We start from the raw sequence: 14,779 nt of genomic DNA on the forward strand, positions 1-14,779 counted from the left end.
CTTGAGCCTGGGATCTAGGTGGGCTATATTTGTGTTAGCTCTGGGAAGAGACTTCAGCTGAAATGAAGGTATGGACTCTTGAGTTCATCCTGACCAGAGGAGAGCCCAGGGATCCTTGTCTACAGCTCTCCTGCACTGGAAATCCCCTCCAGCCCTTCTGGAAAATTCCAGACCATCAGTGCCACAAGCAATGCCTCTGCTCCCTAGTTGGCCCATGTGTCCAATCAAGCTATTCCCACTCTCAGGCTCTCTCCAACTCTTGCCCTGAACTCTCTTCCTGGCAGAGTCTGCCCTCTGTACCCAGAGTCACCCATGATCATGGAAGAGAAAGCTTGAGGTGGTAGATGTTCTTCTTCTAGCTTTTCTTTCTGGGTTTTTTATATATCCGATTTCCAATAAGAGGTTTGTTTCATATCATATATGAAGGAAGATCAGGAGACTTTAGCATTGTGCCTTTTCTCCACCATCTTGGCCAGAAGTCTCCTCTCCATTTCTTTTTTTTTTTTAGGTTTTTTTTTAAGGATTTTTTTTTTTGCAAGGCAATGGGGTTAAGTTGCTTGCCCAAGGCCACACAACTAGGTAATTATTAAGTGTTTGAGGACAGATTTGAACTCAGGTACTCCTGACTCCAGTGCCAGTGCGCTATCCATTGCACCACCTAGCCGCTCCCTCCTGCAGTTCTTAACACCATCTTTTTAATATATTACCCCTTCATATTCATTTCCCAACTGTACCTTGATATTGTATATGCTTCTACTAACTGCCCTTATAGGTGAGGAAATTCATATGAGTTATCAGTAACATCTTCCCATGCAGGAATATAAGCAGTTCAGCATCATTAAGTCCTTTATGATTTAACTTTCCCAAGTCTCTTGAGTATTATATTTGAAGATCACATTTTCTTTTCAGCTCTGAACTTTTCGTCAGGAAAACTTCAAAGTTCCCTGTTTCTTTGAATGTTCATCTTTTTCCCCCAAAGGGTACGTTCAGTTTTGCTGGTTCATTGATTCTTGCTTGTACACCAAGCTCTTTTGCCTTCTGGAACATCACATTCTAAGCCCTACAGTGCCATATTATAGAAGCTGCTAAATCTTCTATAATTCTGATTGTAGTTCCACGAGAATTGAATTGTTTCTTTTTAGCTGCTTGCTATATTTTCTCCTTGCCTTTGGATCTCTAAAATTTGGCTATAATAATCTTGGCAATTTTCATTTTGAGATCTCTTTCAGGTGGGTCATCTGTGGATTCTTTCAATTTGTATTCAACTCTCTACTCTGAGAATATAGGGCTGTTTTCCTTGCTTATTTCTTGGGAAATTAAATCTATGCTCTTTTTTTTTTTGTTCATGGCTTTCAGATTGGCCATTAATTTAAAATTGTGTTTCCTGAATTTCCCAGGTTGGTTATTTATCCAGTGAGAACTTGCATATGTTCTAGTTTTTCTTTATCTTTTGTTTTGTTTTGTTTTGTTGTATTATTTCATGTTTGCTCAGAAAGTCATCAGCTTCCCTGTGCTCAATTTTATATTTTAAGGAATAGTTTTCTTCAGTCAGCTTTTGTATCTCCTTTTCTATTTGGTCAATTCTGTTTTTTAAGACATTCTTCTGTCTTTGGGGTTTTTGTGCTTGTTTTTCCATTTGACCAAGTCTGACATCTCCCTTACTTGATTTTCAAAATCCTTTTTGTGCTCTTTTATTAACTGAGACCAGTTGATATTTTTCTTTAAGGCTTTGGATGTAGAAACTTTGACTTTCTCATCTTCATCTGCATATCTGTTTTGTTTTTCCTGATGATCATAGTAATTGTTTATGGTCACTTTTTTTTCTTTTGTTGTTTGCTCATTTGCTCTGTGACCTGATTTTAGCTCTTTGTTAAAATTGGGCCAAGACTCCATAGAGAAGTCAGGCAAGCTCTAAAATTCTTCTGGCTTTCCTTCAGAACCAACATGAATTAAACCTCTTAACAGATTTTGGAGGGAAAGGGAGGGAAAAATACATATGGAGATGAGATAACATGAAGGATAATAAAGTAATTATCATTACTATATTTATAGTAATTAAAACTCCGAATGTGAATAGGATGAAGGCCCCCATAAAATGGAAGTGGATCACAGAGTATATTAAAAACCAAACTCCTATAATATTCTTCATACAAGAACCACATTTCAAGTTAATAAGAGACACAGAGAGGAAACAAAAGATTAGAATAGAATATATTATACTTCACATGAAGTTGAAAAAGCAAGGGTAGCAATCCTTATCTCTGAGAATGCAGATGCAAAAATAGAACTCGTTAAAAGGGATAAGGAAGGAAATTATATCCTCCTAAAATATACTGGAGACAGTGAAGTAATTTCAGTGCTATTGATGTTCATATGAAGCAATGCAGCAACTAAGTTCTTAGATGAGAGGCTAATTGAGTTACAGGAAGACATAGACAACATACTTCTACTAATGGGGTATCTCAATCTCCCTGAGAATTAGATAAATCTAACCATAAAATAAACAAGAAGGATATTAAGGAGGTAAATAGAACATTAAAAAAAACTTATATTTGATTTCCTGGTAAAGAAAATTGAATTAGGTTGGAAAGAAATATATTTTTCTGCAGTATGTAGCACCTACACAACCATTGACAGTTTATTAGGACATAAATTTCTCTTAATCAAATGCAGGAATGCAGAAATATTGAATGTACCCTTTCCTGACCATGATGCAATGAAAATCACATCCAATCTGAAGGGCTGTGGAGAGATAGACCTGAAGCTAATTGGAAACTAAATAAGCTAGACTTGGAGAATGAGTGAATCAAAGAAGAAATCGTAAAAGGAATTAATCATTTCATCTAAGAGAATAACAATAATCAGACATCATATAAAACTTATGGGAGATAGCCAAAGCAGTTATTAGGGGAATTATTTTATCTCTAAATGGTTACATGAATAAGATAGATAACAGGAAAATCAATGAACTGGGAATGCAACTGAAAAATAAGATAAAGAATAAATTAAACATTCTGAAAATTAGAAATTAATACATCAAAAGGAAGGAAAGGGGGTGGCTAGGTGGCGCAGTGGATAAAGCACCAGCCCTGGAGTCAGGAGTACCTGGGTTCAAATCTGGTCTCGGACAATTAATAATTACCTAGCCGTGTGGCCTTGGGCAAGCCACTCAACCCCATTGCCTTGCAAAAACCTGAAAAAAAAAGGAAGGAAAAACTGTGGAATTAATAAATAAACCTGAGTTGGTTTCATGAATAAATAATAAAATGAATTAAATTTTAGTTTATTTGATTAATAATACAACAATGAAAAACAAATTCAATACCAATAAAAGAAAACGAGTATTGAAAATGTAAAAAGTGAATTCAACACCAATGAAGAAATAAGTGTATTAAGAACTGTTTTGTTCAACTATATGCTAATTAGTTTGAAAATCTTAGGCAAAATGTTAAATTTACAAATATACAAACTACAGGATAAAAGAAGAGAAAATGGGATCCTTAAATATCCCCATTTTAGAAAAGGTTTTTGTAAACTGATCCAAACTTTCTGGAGAACAGTATGAAGTAATGCCCAAAGGACTATAAACTTTGCATACCTTTTGATGCATAAAGAACCTTATGTTCTTTACTTTGGGAATAGCTGAACAATTTGTGATGAAATACTATTGTTCTATAAGAAATAATGAGGGATTGGATTTCAGAAATCCCTGGAAAGACTTAAATGAACTGATGCCAAGTGAGATGAGCAGAACCAGAAGAGCAATGGGGTTAAGTGGCTTGCCCAAGGCCACACGGCTAGGTAATTATTAAATGACTAAAGGCAAGATTTGAACTCTGGTACTCCTGACTCCAGGGCTGGTGCTCTATCCATTGCACCACCTAGCTGCCCCATCAAAGAGAATTTTAAGAGTAATGTTCAAAATTCAGAAATTGAACTATGGAGTTTAAATGAAGAATGAAGCTGATTATCTTCAGTTTTTTTAAAAATTTTCTTAATATCATGACATTTCTTAATCTCTCTTTTTTTTGTTCTGTTTAAATTTGATTGTTCTCTCACAATATGAATCTGTGTTTAGCAAGGTCATAAATGAAAGCCTATATTAGCTTGCTTTCTCTCAATCGAGGGGAGGGGGAAAATATCAGACGCAAAATCTTACAAAAAATGGTTCATTAAAGTCCTCCATTGGAAGTAATTAGAAAAACACAGAAACCAATGTTTGATAGGGGAGAAAAGAAATAACAGCAATTATAGAGACAAGATATAAAATATTTTTAACTATGACCCATAATACTCTGGGGCTCACTCAAGCTCTCAATATAGTAAAAATTATCTCTTTCAACTGGGTGGATACAGTTTCATATCATTCAGTTTAGTTCTTTAATAGCATTAATATTCCATATTTCTTAAGATAAAAATTAATTTCAGGAATTTAGAAGATGATCTGTATATTTTACATCCTCTATTCTGTCAATATATAGGATACATTTGATCTCCAGAATATACATTTCTTGATAGCTTTTTACAAATTTATCAAATTTTCTTACTATATCATTTATGCTGATTTTGATGGAAGTACCATATCTATTCTCTTTCCTCCATATCCTCATTTCTCTCTGATGTACACTTTGTGTGGTTCAATAGTAGAAATTCACATTAAGACATTTCTCAACTTTGTTCCAAAGGAAAATATGAAATGTATTTTTCAGTATTTCATTGAACTTTTCAAGATTCCAGCTGTTGGTTCTGATTATATCAACGGGCTGACTGTTGGGTAAATCCCTTCTCTCTTCATTTTTCTCCTTTAAATTGATGAGCATTGGCCTGGATCAATTCTGATGTCTGTTTCATCTTGTAAGTTTTCTGAGTTTTGATGTTTTAGGTGGTGGTGACATTCACGGATGTGGCTGTGGACTTTACCCCAGAGGAGTGGAACCTGTTAGACGATGCTCAGAAGCAGTTGCACAAGGATGTCATGCTGGAGAATGCTCAGAACTTGCTCTTCCTGGGTAAAGACCACTTCCCCATGGTAACTTAAGTCTGTCATTAGTAGGAGTGTGTTCACTCCCTCCCTAAGTTATAGGGTTGATGGCATCCATCACTTTTTTTAAAAAAAGTTTTTATTTTCCCTAGATTTATTTTATATTATTACAATAATTTTGTTATATGAGAAAACATAACCCCCCGCCAGAAGATGAGAAACATCAAGATTAGTGAGTGAGAATGAAAAAAATGTACTTCAGTCTGTGTTCAGATTCCATTGGCTCTATCTCTCGGGGTGAGTCACTTCCTTTATCATAAGTCCACCAGAGAAGTATGTTGTTTCCTTTCTGAGCCATTTCTGTTGAAAATGAAGGCTCACTGATTCCCCCTTGCCTTCCCCCCTTCCACTCCATTGAAAAAGCTTTCTCTTGACTCTTATGTGAAATTTCTTAGCTTCTTCTTCATCTCCTTTCCATTCCTCCCAGTATTTTCCTTTATCACCCATTGACTCCATTTTTTTTCTATATTATACCATTATATTCCTCTCCTTCCTGTGCCCTGTCTATATGTGCTCCTTCTAACAGCTCTTATAAATTAGAAAGTTCATATGAGTTATCAATATCATCTTCCCGTGTAGGAATACAAACAGTTCAGTATCATTAAGTTCCTCATAGTTAATCCTTCTCATCCACCCCCTTTATGGTTCACCAGAGTCCTGTACCGGGAGACCAAACTTTCTGTTCAGCTCTGGTCGTTTCAATAGGAAAGTTTGAAAGTCCCCTGTTTCATTGAAAGTCCATCTTTCAGGGTGTGGCTAGGTGGCACAGTGGATAAAGCACTGGCCTTGGAGTCAGGAGTACCTGGGTTCAAATCCGGGCTCAGACACTTAATAATTACCTAGCTATGTGGCGTTGGGCAAGCCCTTAACCTCGTTTGCCTTGCAAAAACCAAAAAATAAAGTCCATCTTTTCCCTTGAAAGAGGAAAAGAGACCACCTAGCTGCCCCTATTTTCACTAAGCTTTTGATTTGGTTTTCATGATTTTTCTGTATTGCTCTCGTTTCTCCTCCCAATTTTTCCTCTACCTCCCTTAATTGCTTTTCAGAGTTTTTTTGAGCACATCCATAGTCTGGAGCCATTTTCTAGATCTCTTGGAGGTTTTGGATACAGAAGCTTCAATTTTGTCATCATGTGTTTTGATCTTCCATGTGATTATAGTAATTCTTTATAGTCAGATTCTTCTTTTTCTGTTTTTTAATCATTTCCTCTGCCCAAAACTAATTTACAGTACTCCCAAGGCTTTGGGGTTTTTTGGGGGGAGGACATCCCTCTAGGACTTTTATTCTTCCAAGGTCTTATGTTCTCTTGCCTGTGCTTGATATGTAGGTGACCACAGCACTCCTGCCTTGGAGTTGTAAGGGAGGACGCTGCTTGGCTATCTTAGTGTGCAAGCCCAAAACGCAACCTGAAACTGATTGTGGGCAAACAGCAGAATCCTGACCTCAGGAGAGCAGAGAAATTTCTACAGTCTCCCCTGACCCCTTTACCATTTATGGGTTGAGCTCTGGAGGTACAGGCTGGTGATTCTCGCTGCAAGTTCTGTAGCCAGTGTTCCTCACTCCACACTCATTCTGTTCTAGCAGGATTCTCTCCCCACCCCTGCAAGCTGTTCCCAGGCTGGGCTTCGACCAGGGCTTTTTCCATCTCCTGGTAATGGTGAAACACACCTTTCCTGTGGAACTTCTGACTTATCTTGGACTGGGAAAATGTATCACTCATACTTTCAGTGGGTTCTGTCCCTCTACATTTTGGCTAGACTTTTGGAGTTCTCTGGGTAAGGAGTTCCCCGGAAATGCTGCCTTAACACCACCATCTTTTTTCTTCCCTCTATTTATCACTTTTTTAAAAGACCATATTGCTGACCTCCTTTGTTGAACAGACAAGAATCTCCTGGTTTTCCTAGGAGAGTTGTTTTTGTTGTGGACTAGGGAACTCGAATTTCCTTTGTGGATACTGAATCTTAGAATAGGGATAGTCTTAGGCAATGTAAGTTTATCCTCTGCCTTAACATGAATTTTGTCTGTAAAGTCTCTCAGCATAGAATGTACAGGAAGGGCTGTGCAAGGAGCCTCCTTCTTGGCGAAGTTTTTTGCCAGAAAACTTTCTTTTTGTTAACAACTTTAAATTGGTAACTCACTGCTGTTGGGGTTACTCTAAGAAAAATTCTAGGGTTCCAGGGATGGCTTTAGATATTAATTATTCAAAAACAGAATGATTAATTACCTAGCTATGTGGCCTTGGGCAAGCCACTTAACCCCATTTGCCTTGCAAAAACCTAAAAAAAAAGAAAGAAAGAAAGAAATGATTAAAAATGGAAACAAAGTATATCCTTGTCCTTTCAAACATCTCCCAGGTGTCAGCTAGGTGGTGCAGTGGATAGAGCACCAACCTTGGAGTCAGGAGTACCTGGGTTCAAATCCGACCTCAGACACTTAATAATTACCTAGCTGTATGGCCTTGGGCAAGCCACCTTAACCCCATTGCCCTGAAAAATCTTTTAAAAAAAAACCAAAAAAAACTTCTCCCAGATTTACATAGTGATGCAAGGATAGAAAAGTGAGGAAAAAGGGACTTCTACATATCTACTATTAGCCTGGCCCCATGGTTAATGCTTTTCATGATGGAGGTCATCTGACATGATCCTCACACTTTTTGGTTCTGTTGCTACTATTACCTCCATTGGATAGTTTGGGACTTGGAGGGAAACAAAGATGAAATGATTTGTCCATGGACTCACAACTAGTAAATTTCTGAGATCAGATTTGAACTCAGGTCTTCTTGGCTCCAGGCCCAGAGATCCCTCCACTTATTAGCTTCTTCTAATTTCTAGCCAAAGAAAAGAGTGGAAGGTGGCTATTGCTCTATGAGGGTGGTAGACAAAGTTGGAATTTGCTGATTCCAAGTTGAGGCCACATTTTCTTTTGTCCACCACCCCACTTCTCATAACCCTCAAAGCTCCTATCAATAACCTTCCTTGACAACTTTTTTTTTTTAGGTTTTTGCAAGGCAAATGGGGTTAAGTGGCTTGCCCAAGGCCACACAGCTAGGTAATTATTAAGTGTCTGAGCCTGGATTTGAACCCAGGTACTCCTTACTCCAGGGCCAGTGCTTTATCCACTATGCCACCTAGTCGCCCATCACTTTGATCACTTTGTGATTCTTGCTTACATTCTGTCTTCCCCAATGAGGAGTAAATTACAATTTTCTCCTCATCCTCATTCCTAATTCATTTTCCATCTCCAGGACTTCCAGTTTCCAGAGAAAATTTGTTCATCTACTTAGAGCAAGAGGGTCTGAGGATCTCCTCTCCAGGTGAGTGAGGATACAACTGTACCCAGGTGGCTTCTGGATGTGACAGGAAAGAATTTGTAGTTTTGGGGTTTGCAAGACCTGACTTGTTATTCCTTTCAGATACTTTCTTAGCAGTGAGATCCTGGGCAGTCATCGCATCTCTCAGTCTCAGTTTCATCATTTGTTAAATGACAGACTTGGACTCCATGAACTCTCATTTTGCTTCTAGTGAGACTTCAGTGATTCCATTCAAAGTCTTTGCTGGCCATTTTGGAGCATTGAACTCCCCTGCAGTTATTTAGAGAGGGCTGATGTCTCATATGAAGTCTTTCTTAGACCTTTTATAAATCAGCAAGCATTTATTAAGTAGCTATGATATGCCAGACCCTTTCTAAGACATAAGGAGATTCCCTTTTCTCAAGGAGTTCACATGCTGTTGGGAAAGATAAGTTACCCAATTCTGTAAGACATCTTTTATCAAGGATCAAATAGAACCAGATAAGTGAAGGAAGATTAAGGGACCTGGAAGAATCTAATGGAAGAAGGTGGGGTTTGAGCTTGTTCTTCAGAGATGCCAGATTGAGCATTCTGGGCATAAATTGTCATTAAAATGGGGGAATGCGACCAGTTTCCCCATAGAAAATAGGACGAGGCACAGAACATTACAAGGAAGATCCCAACTACTTGTTCATAAGAAACAGTTTTGGTATAATGGCTCACATAATATTGAAACGGAAGGAATGTGTCTTATTGCGTAATACATGTTGCAATTATGCCTCCAAGGCATTCCTCTCTATCTCCTTGATTCAGTGATTATTGCAAGGAGACCTCTAAACTAAAGAGATCAAAGGAAGAGTGAAAACCCACACTACACAAGAAATGGTTATGAGTGCTATTTATTGTTGTTATAATAAGGACACTGGAAACCAAGGTTATGCTCATATATTGAGAAATGACTGAGGAAGTGATGACCCAAGAAGATAGCAGGACCTTGTAGTCTTAGCTAATATGATGAAAGTCTCAATTTCAGAGAATCTGATCCATGTAGGGAACAGCTTTGACCCCAGTGTAGAGCAGAATCTTCCAACATCTGTTGCTTTTAGAATCCCGTTTCTTAACCACCTCAAAAAATGTATTGGGATTCACCCAATTCACCCCATTTCTTTTTCTTCCCTTACAACATTTCTAATACAATATTGAATAGTAATGTTGATGATGTGCATCCTTGTTTCACCCCTGATGTTATTGGGAATGCCTCTAGGCTATCCCCATTGCATATATTGCTTGCTGATGGTTTCAGATAGATACTGCTTAGTATTCTAAAGAACAATGCATTTATTCTTGCACTCTAGTGTTTTTAGTAGGAATGGGTTGCTGTATTTTGGCAAAAGCTTTTTCAGCATCCATTAAGATTTTGGCATCTATATTCATCAGGGAGATAGGTGTGTAATTTCCTTTCTGTTTTTAACTCTTCCTGGTTTAGGTATCAGCACCATATTGCTATCATAGAAAGAGTCAGAGTTTCATCTTCACCTATTTTTCCAAAGAGTTTATTTTTTTATTTCATTTATTTAGTTTAGTTTTTTTTTTTTTGAAATGCAAATGAGTGGATTTCTCAAGGCCACACAACTAGGTAATTATTAAGTATCTGAGGCTGGATTTGAACTCAGGTATTCCTGACTCCAGGGCCAGTGCTCTATCTACTGCATTACCTAGCTGCCTCTCCAAAGAGTTTATATAGAATTGGAGCCAATTCCTTAAATGTTTTATAGAATTCACTTGTGAATCCATCTGGCCCTGGAGATTTGTTCTTAGGGAGTTCAATAATGGCCTGTTCGATATTTTTTCAAAGGTAATTAATTTCCTTTTCATCTAATCTGGGCCACTTATATTTTTGTAAATATTCATCCATTTTACTTAGATTGTCAAATTTATTGGCATTAGAGTTGGGCAATATAATTCCAAATTATTACTATAATTTCCTCTCCATTGGTGTTGAGTTCATCTTTCTTATTTATGTTGCCAGGAATTTTGTTATCTTATTTTATTTTCATTTATTTATTTATTTTAATTTTTGGGAGACAGTGGGGTTAATTGGTTTGCCCAAGGCCACACAGCTAGGTAATGTCTTGAGGCTGGATTTGAACTCATGTCCTCCTGACTGCAGGGTGGATGCTCTATCTACTGCACCACCTAGCTGCCTCTGCTTAAATTTTTTTAATCAAATTGACCAGAGGTTTATCAATTTTATGGGTTTTTTCATAAAACCAACTCTTGATTTTATATATAAGTTCAATAATTTTCTTGCTGTAGATTTTATTAACTTCTTTGATTTTTAGAATTTCTATTTTGGTATTTAATTGGGCGTTTTTAATTTATTCTTTCTCTTAATTTTTTAGTTGCATATTTAGTTCATTGATTTTTTTCTTTCTCTTAATTTATTCATGTAAATTTAAAGATATATATCCCCTGACAGCAGCCTTCAGTGTATCCCATAGGTTTTGGTATGTTGTATCATTATTGTCAACTTTTTTAGTTGTATGTTTAGTTCATTGATTTTCACTTTCTCTAATTTATTAATGTAAGCATTTAAAGATATATTCCCTGACAGCTGCTTTGGATGTATCGCATCGTTTTGGTATGCTATTTCATTATTGTCATTATCTAGAATGAAATCATTAATTCTTTGTATAATTTGTTGTTTTATCCACTAATTCTTTTTTTTTTTAAGAAAGATTTAATTTGGGGAGGCTAGGTGGCGTAATGGATAAAGCACCGGTCCTGGAGTCAGGAGTACCTGGGTTCAAATCCGATCTCAGACACTTAATAATTACCTAGCTGTGTGGCCTTGGGCAGGCCACTTAACCCCATTTGCCTTGTAAAAAAAAAAAAAGAAAGGAAAAAAGAAAGATTTAATTTATTTTGAGTTTCACAATTTTCCCCCCATTCTTGCTGACTTCCCCCCACCTCACACAATAGGAAGTCTGTTGCTCTTTACATTGTTTTCATGGTTTACATTCATCTCAGTTGAATGTGATGAGAGAGAAATCATATCCTTAAGGAAGAAAAATAAAGTATGAGATAACAAAAGTAAGATAATAGTTGTTTTTTTTAATTAAATTGATGGTAATAGTCTTTGGTCTTTGTTCAAACTCCACAATTCTTTCTGTGGATATAGATGGTATTCTCCTTTGAAGATAGCCCAAATTTGTCCCTGGTTGTTGCACTGATGGAATGAGCAAGTCCATCAAGGTTGATCATCACCCCCATGTTGCTGTTAAGGGTATACAGCGTTTTTCTGGTTCTGCTTATCTTGTTCAGTCTCAGTTCATGTAAATCCTTGCAGGCTTCCCTGAATTCCCATCCCTGCTGGTTTCTAACAGAAAAATAGTGTTCCATGACATACATATATCACAGTTTGCTAAGCCATTCCCCAATTGTAGGACATTTACTTAAATTCCAGTTCTTGGCCACCACAAACAGGACTTCTATGAATATTTTTGTACAAGTGATGTTTTTACCCTTTTTCATCATGTCTTCATGGTATAGATCCATTAGTGGTATTGCTGGATCAAAGAGCACGCACATTTTTGTTGCCCTTTGGGCATTATTCCAGATTGCTTTCCAGAAAGGTTGGATGAGTTCACAGCTCCACCAACAATGCATCAGTGTCCCAGATTTCCCACATCCCTTCCAACATTGATGATTGTCCTTTCTGGTCTTATTGGCCAGCCTGAAACTTGTGAGGTGTTATCTCAGAGATACTTTAATTTGCATTTTCCTTATAAGTAATTATTTGGAGCAATATGATTATGATTGCTTTGATTTCCTCATCTGTAATTGCCTTTGCATATCCTTTGACCATTTGTCAATTGGGGAATGGCTTTTTTTTTTGAAAGTTTGACTCAGTTCTCTGTATATTTTAGAAATGAGTCCTTTGTCAGAAATACTAGTTGTAAAAATTGTTACCCAATTTACTACATTTCTTCTGATCTTGGTTACAGTGGTTTTGTCTGTGTAAAAGTTTTTTAATTTAATGTAAACAAAATTATCTAGTTTGATTTTAATGATGTTCTCCATCTCTTCCTTGGTGATAAAAACTGTGTTCCTATCCATAGATCTGACAGGTAAACTACTCCTTGATCTTCAGTTTTGCTTATAATAATTTTTTTTATGTCTAAATTCTGTATCAATTTTGATCTTATCTTGGTTTAGGCTGTGAGGTGTTGGTCTAATCTAACTACGTTTCTTCCATAATAACTTCCAGTTTTCCAAACATTTTTTATCAAAGAGAGAGTTTTTATCCCAATAGCTGAACTCTTTGGATTTATTCAAACAGCTGATTACAATAATCATTTCCTGCTATTATACCCAATCTATTCGACTGATCTACCACTCTATTTCCCAGCCAGTACTGGACAGTTTGATGAATGATGCTTCATAATAGAATTTTAGATGTGGTAAGGCTAAGCCACCTTCTTTTACACTTTTTTTCTTTGACTACCTGGAAAAAGTCATTTGTTTTCATAGATTCCATTCTTTTATTTACAGAAGAATTTTCTTCGTTTACCTTTGCAACTCCTTTTCTAATTGGTCAATTCTATTTTTGAAAGAGTTTTCCCTTTCCCCAAGTGTAGTTTTGAGAGAATCCTTTCTTTTTGCTTTGGCCCAATTGAGGATTCGAGAGAATTATTTCTTTTTCATTTGCCCAATTGAGGATCTAAGAGAATGATTCTCATTTTATATTTGTTCAATTGTATTTTCCAGTACTTTGTTTTCTTGTTGCCAGATGTTAATTTTCTCTTCCAATGTGTTAATTTTCTCTTGAGTTTCTTTTCCCATTTTTTTCCAATTTATTTTTAAACTCCTTGATTTTTTCAAGGAAGTCTTTCTGGGCTGGAAACCCATTCATATTCTCCTCAGAAGTGCTAGACCTATCTCTCTGGGTTAGAATCAGATCCCTGTAAATATTTCTCGATGCGTCCGCATTTTCACTGGTTTTTATAGGATTTTGTGTTGGGGAGGGCCTGGCTTTCTGAGATTTGCTTTTGAAGATCCTAAGAAGTTTGCATCACTTGGCTTAGTAATTCCAAGGGCCGGGCAGTAACAGGTGCTAATTGCTTTCTCTCCAATGTTTGAAGCTACCATTTGTTCCTGGAAGAATGCTCCAAAAGTTTGGAGCTCAGTTCCCTCAGGGAGCTAGAAGATTTCCAGGCATGCAGACATCCCCTCCCCCCACCAAAGACTCCATGACAAAACTTGGTTCTCATCTGCACCTTACCAAAGTCTCTGAGGCTAATGCTTCTCCCCAAATCTCTGAGGCTGAAGCCTCTCAACAAAGTCTCTGAGGCTAATACAGGTCCTTTGTCTCCCCCCCCCCCTTCTGTCCCTGTGCTCACCCTGTGGTCTCTTCTCCTGGTTCACCCACATTCCCCTGAGAGAGACCTTATTGTTAGGTGTTCATCTCCTTGTTTCTTTTTCTGGGTTTTGTTGATCGAATTCTGTTTGGAGGCTTTTTTCATGTAGTTTTTGAGGAGACACAGGGAGCGCTTAATGCAGTGCTTGTCTTCTCTACCATCTTAGCCGGAACAGAAGGAAGTGAAGGGAAAAAAGGAAAGGGGAAAGATAGGGTCGGGGCATGGATATAGGAGGGCAAACCACCATCTTAGCTGGAAATCCCCCCCTTAGGTTTTCTAACAATCTCTTTACCTCCTTAACTTCCTTCTTCTTTATTTTGTGCTTAGATTTATCTAAATCTGAGAGTGGGAGGTTGAAGTCTCCCAGTAGTAGAGTTTTGCTGCCTAAGTCTTTGTATAACTTCTTCAATTTCTCCTCTGAGAATTTGTATGCTATACCATGGGGTGCATACATATTTAGTTTTGAAATTACTTTATTTTCTATGGTACCTTTTAGGAGGATATAGTTTCCTTCTTTATCTCTTTTAAGGACATCTCTTTTTGCAGCTGATTTGTCTTAGATAAGGATTGCAACCCCTGCTGTTTTCATTCAAGCTGAAACAAAATATATTTTGTTCCAACCTTTTTACTTTTAGTCTATATGTATCTCTCTGCTTGAAATTAGTTTCTTGTATGCATTATATTGTAGGATTCAGGTTTTTAATCCACTGCTATTCCCTTACATTTTAAGGGAGTGTTCATGCCATTCACATTCAAAATTGTAATTAACTCTTCATTGCCTCCCATGCTATCTTCTCTTTTTTGTATTTTTTCCCTTTTTTCCCTTTATCCATATTCCCTTGTATTTTGTTTCTGAATTTTGCCACCTTCATTGTTTTTGCCTTCCTATATCAACCCCCCTCCACTTTCTTTCCCCCTTTTTCCCTTCCTCCTTCCCTTATGTTAGTTCTACTTTTTCCTCCCTCTCTCTGTCTGTCCTGCCCTTCCCCTTTTCCCCTTTTAATACTTGAAAGGCAAGATAAGTTTCTT

General features: G+C 37.2%; 1 protein-coding gene across 1 annotated transcript in view; it reads left to right on the forward strand.

The window, feature by feature from the left end:
* The window catches only part of LOC141512451 (uncharacterized), a 72,480-nt gene that overhangs the window by 19,744 nt on the left and 37,957 nt on the right, over positions 1-14,779 (forward strand). The window contains 2 exon segments of the mRNA XM_074221408.1: positions 4,883-5,009; positions 8,286-8,354. Of these exon segments, the coding sequence (XP_074077509.1) occupies positions 4,883-5,009; positions 8,286-8,354 (196 nt within the window).

The sequence above is a fragment of the Macrotis lagotis genome, chromosome 1 (assembly GCF_037893015.1).
Source record: "Macrotis lagotis isolate mMagLag1 chromosome 1, bilby.v1.9.chrom.fasta, whole genome shotgun sequence".
In the NCBI taxonomy this organism is placed as follows: domain Eukaryota; kingdom Metazoa; phylum Chordata; class Mammalia; order Peramelemorphia; family Peramelidae; genus Macrotis; species Macrotis lagotis.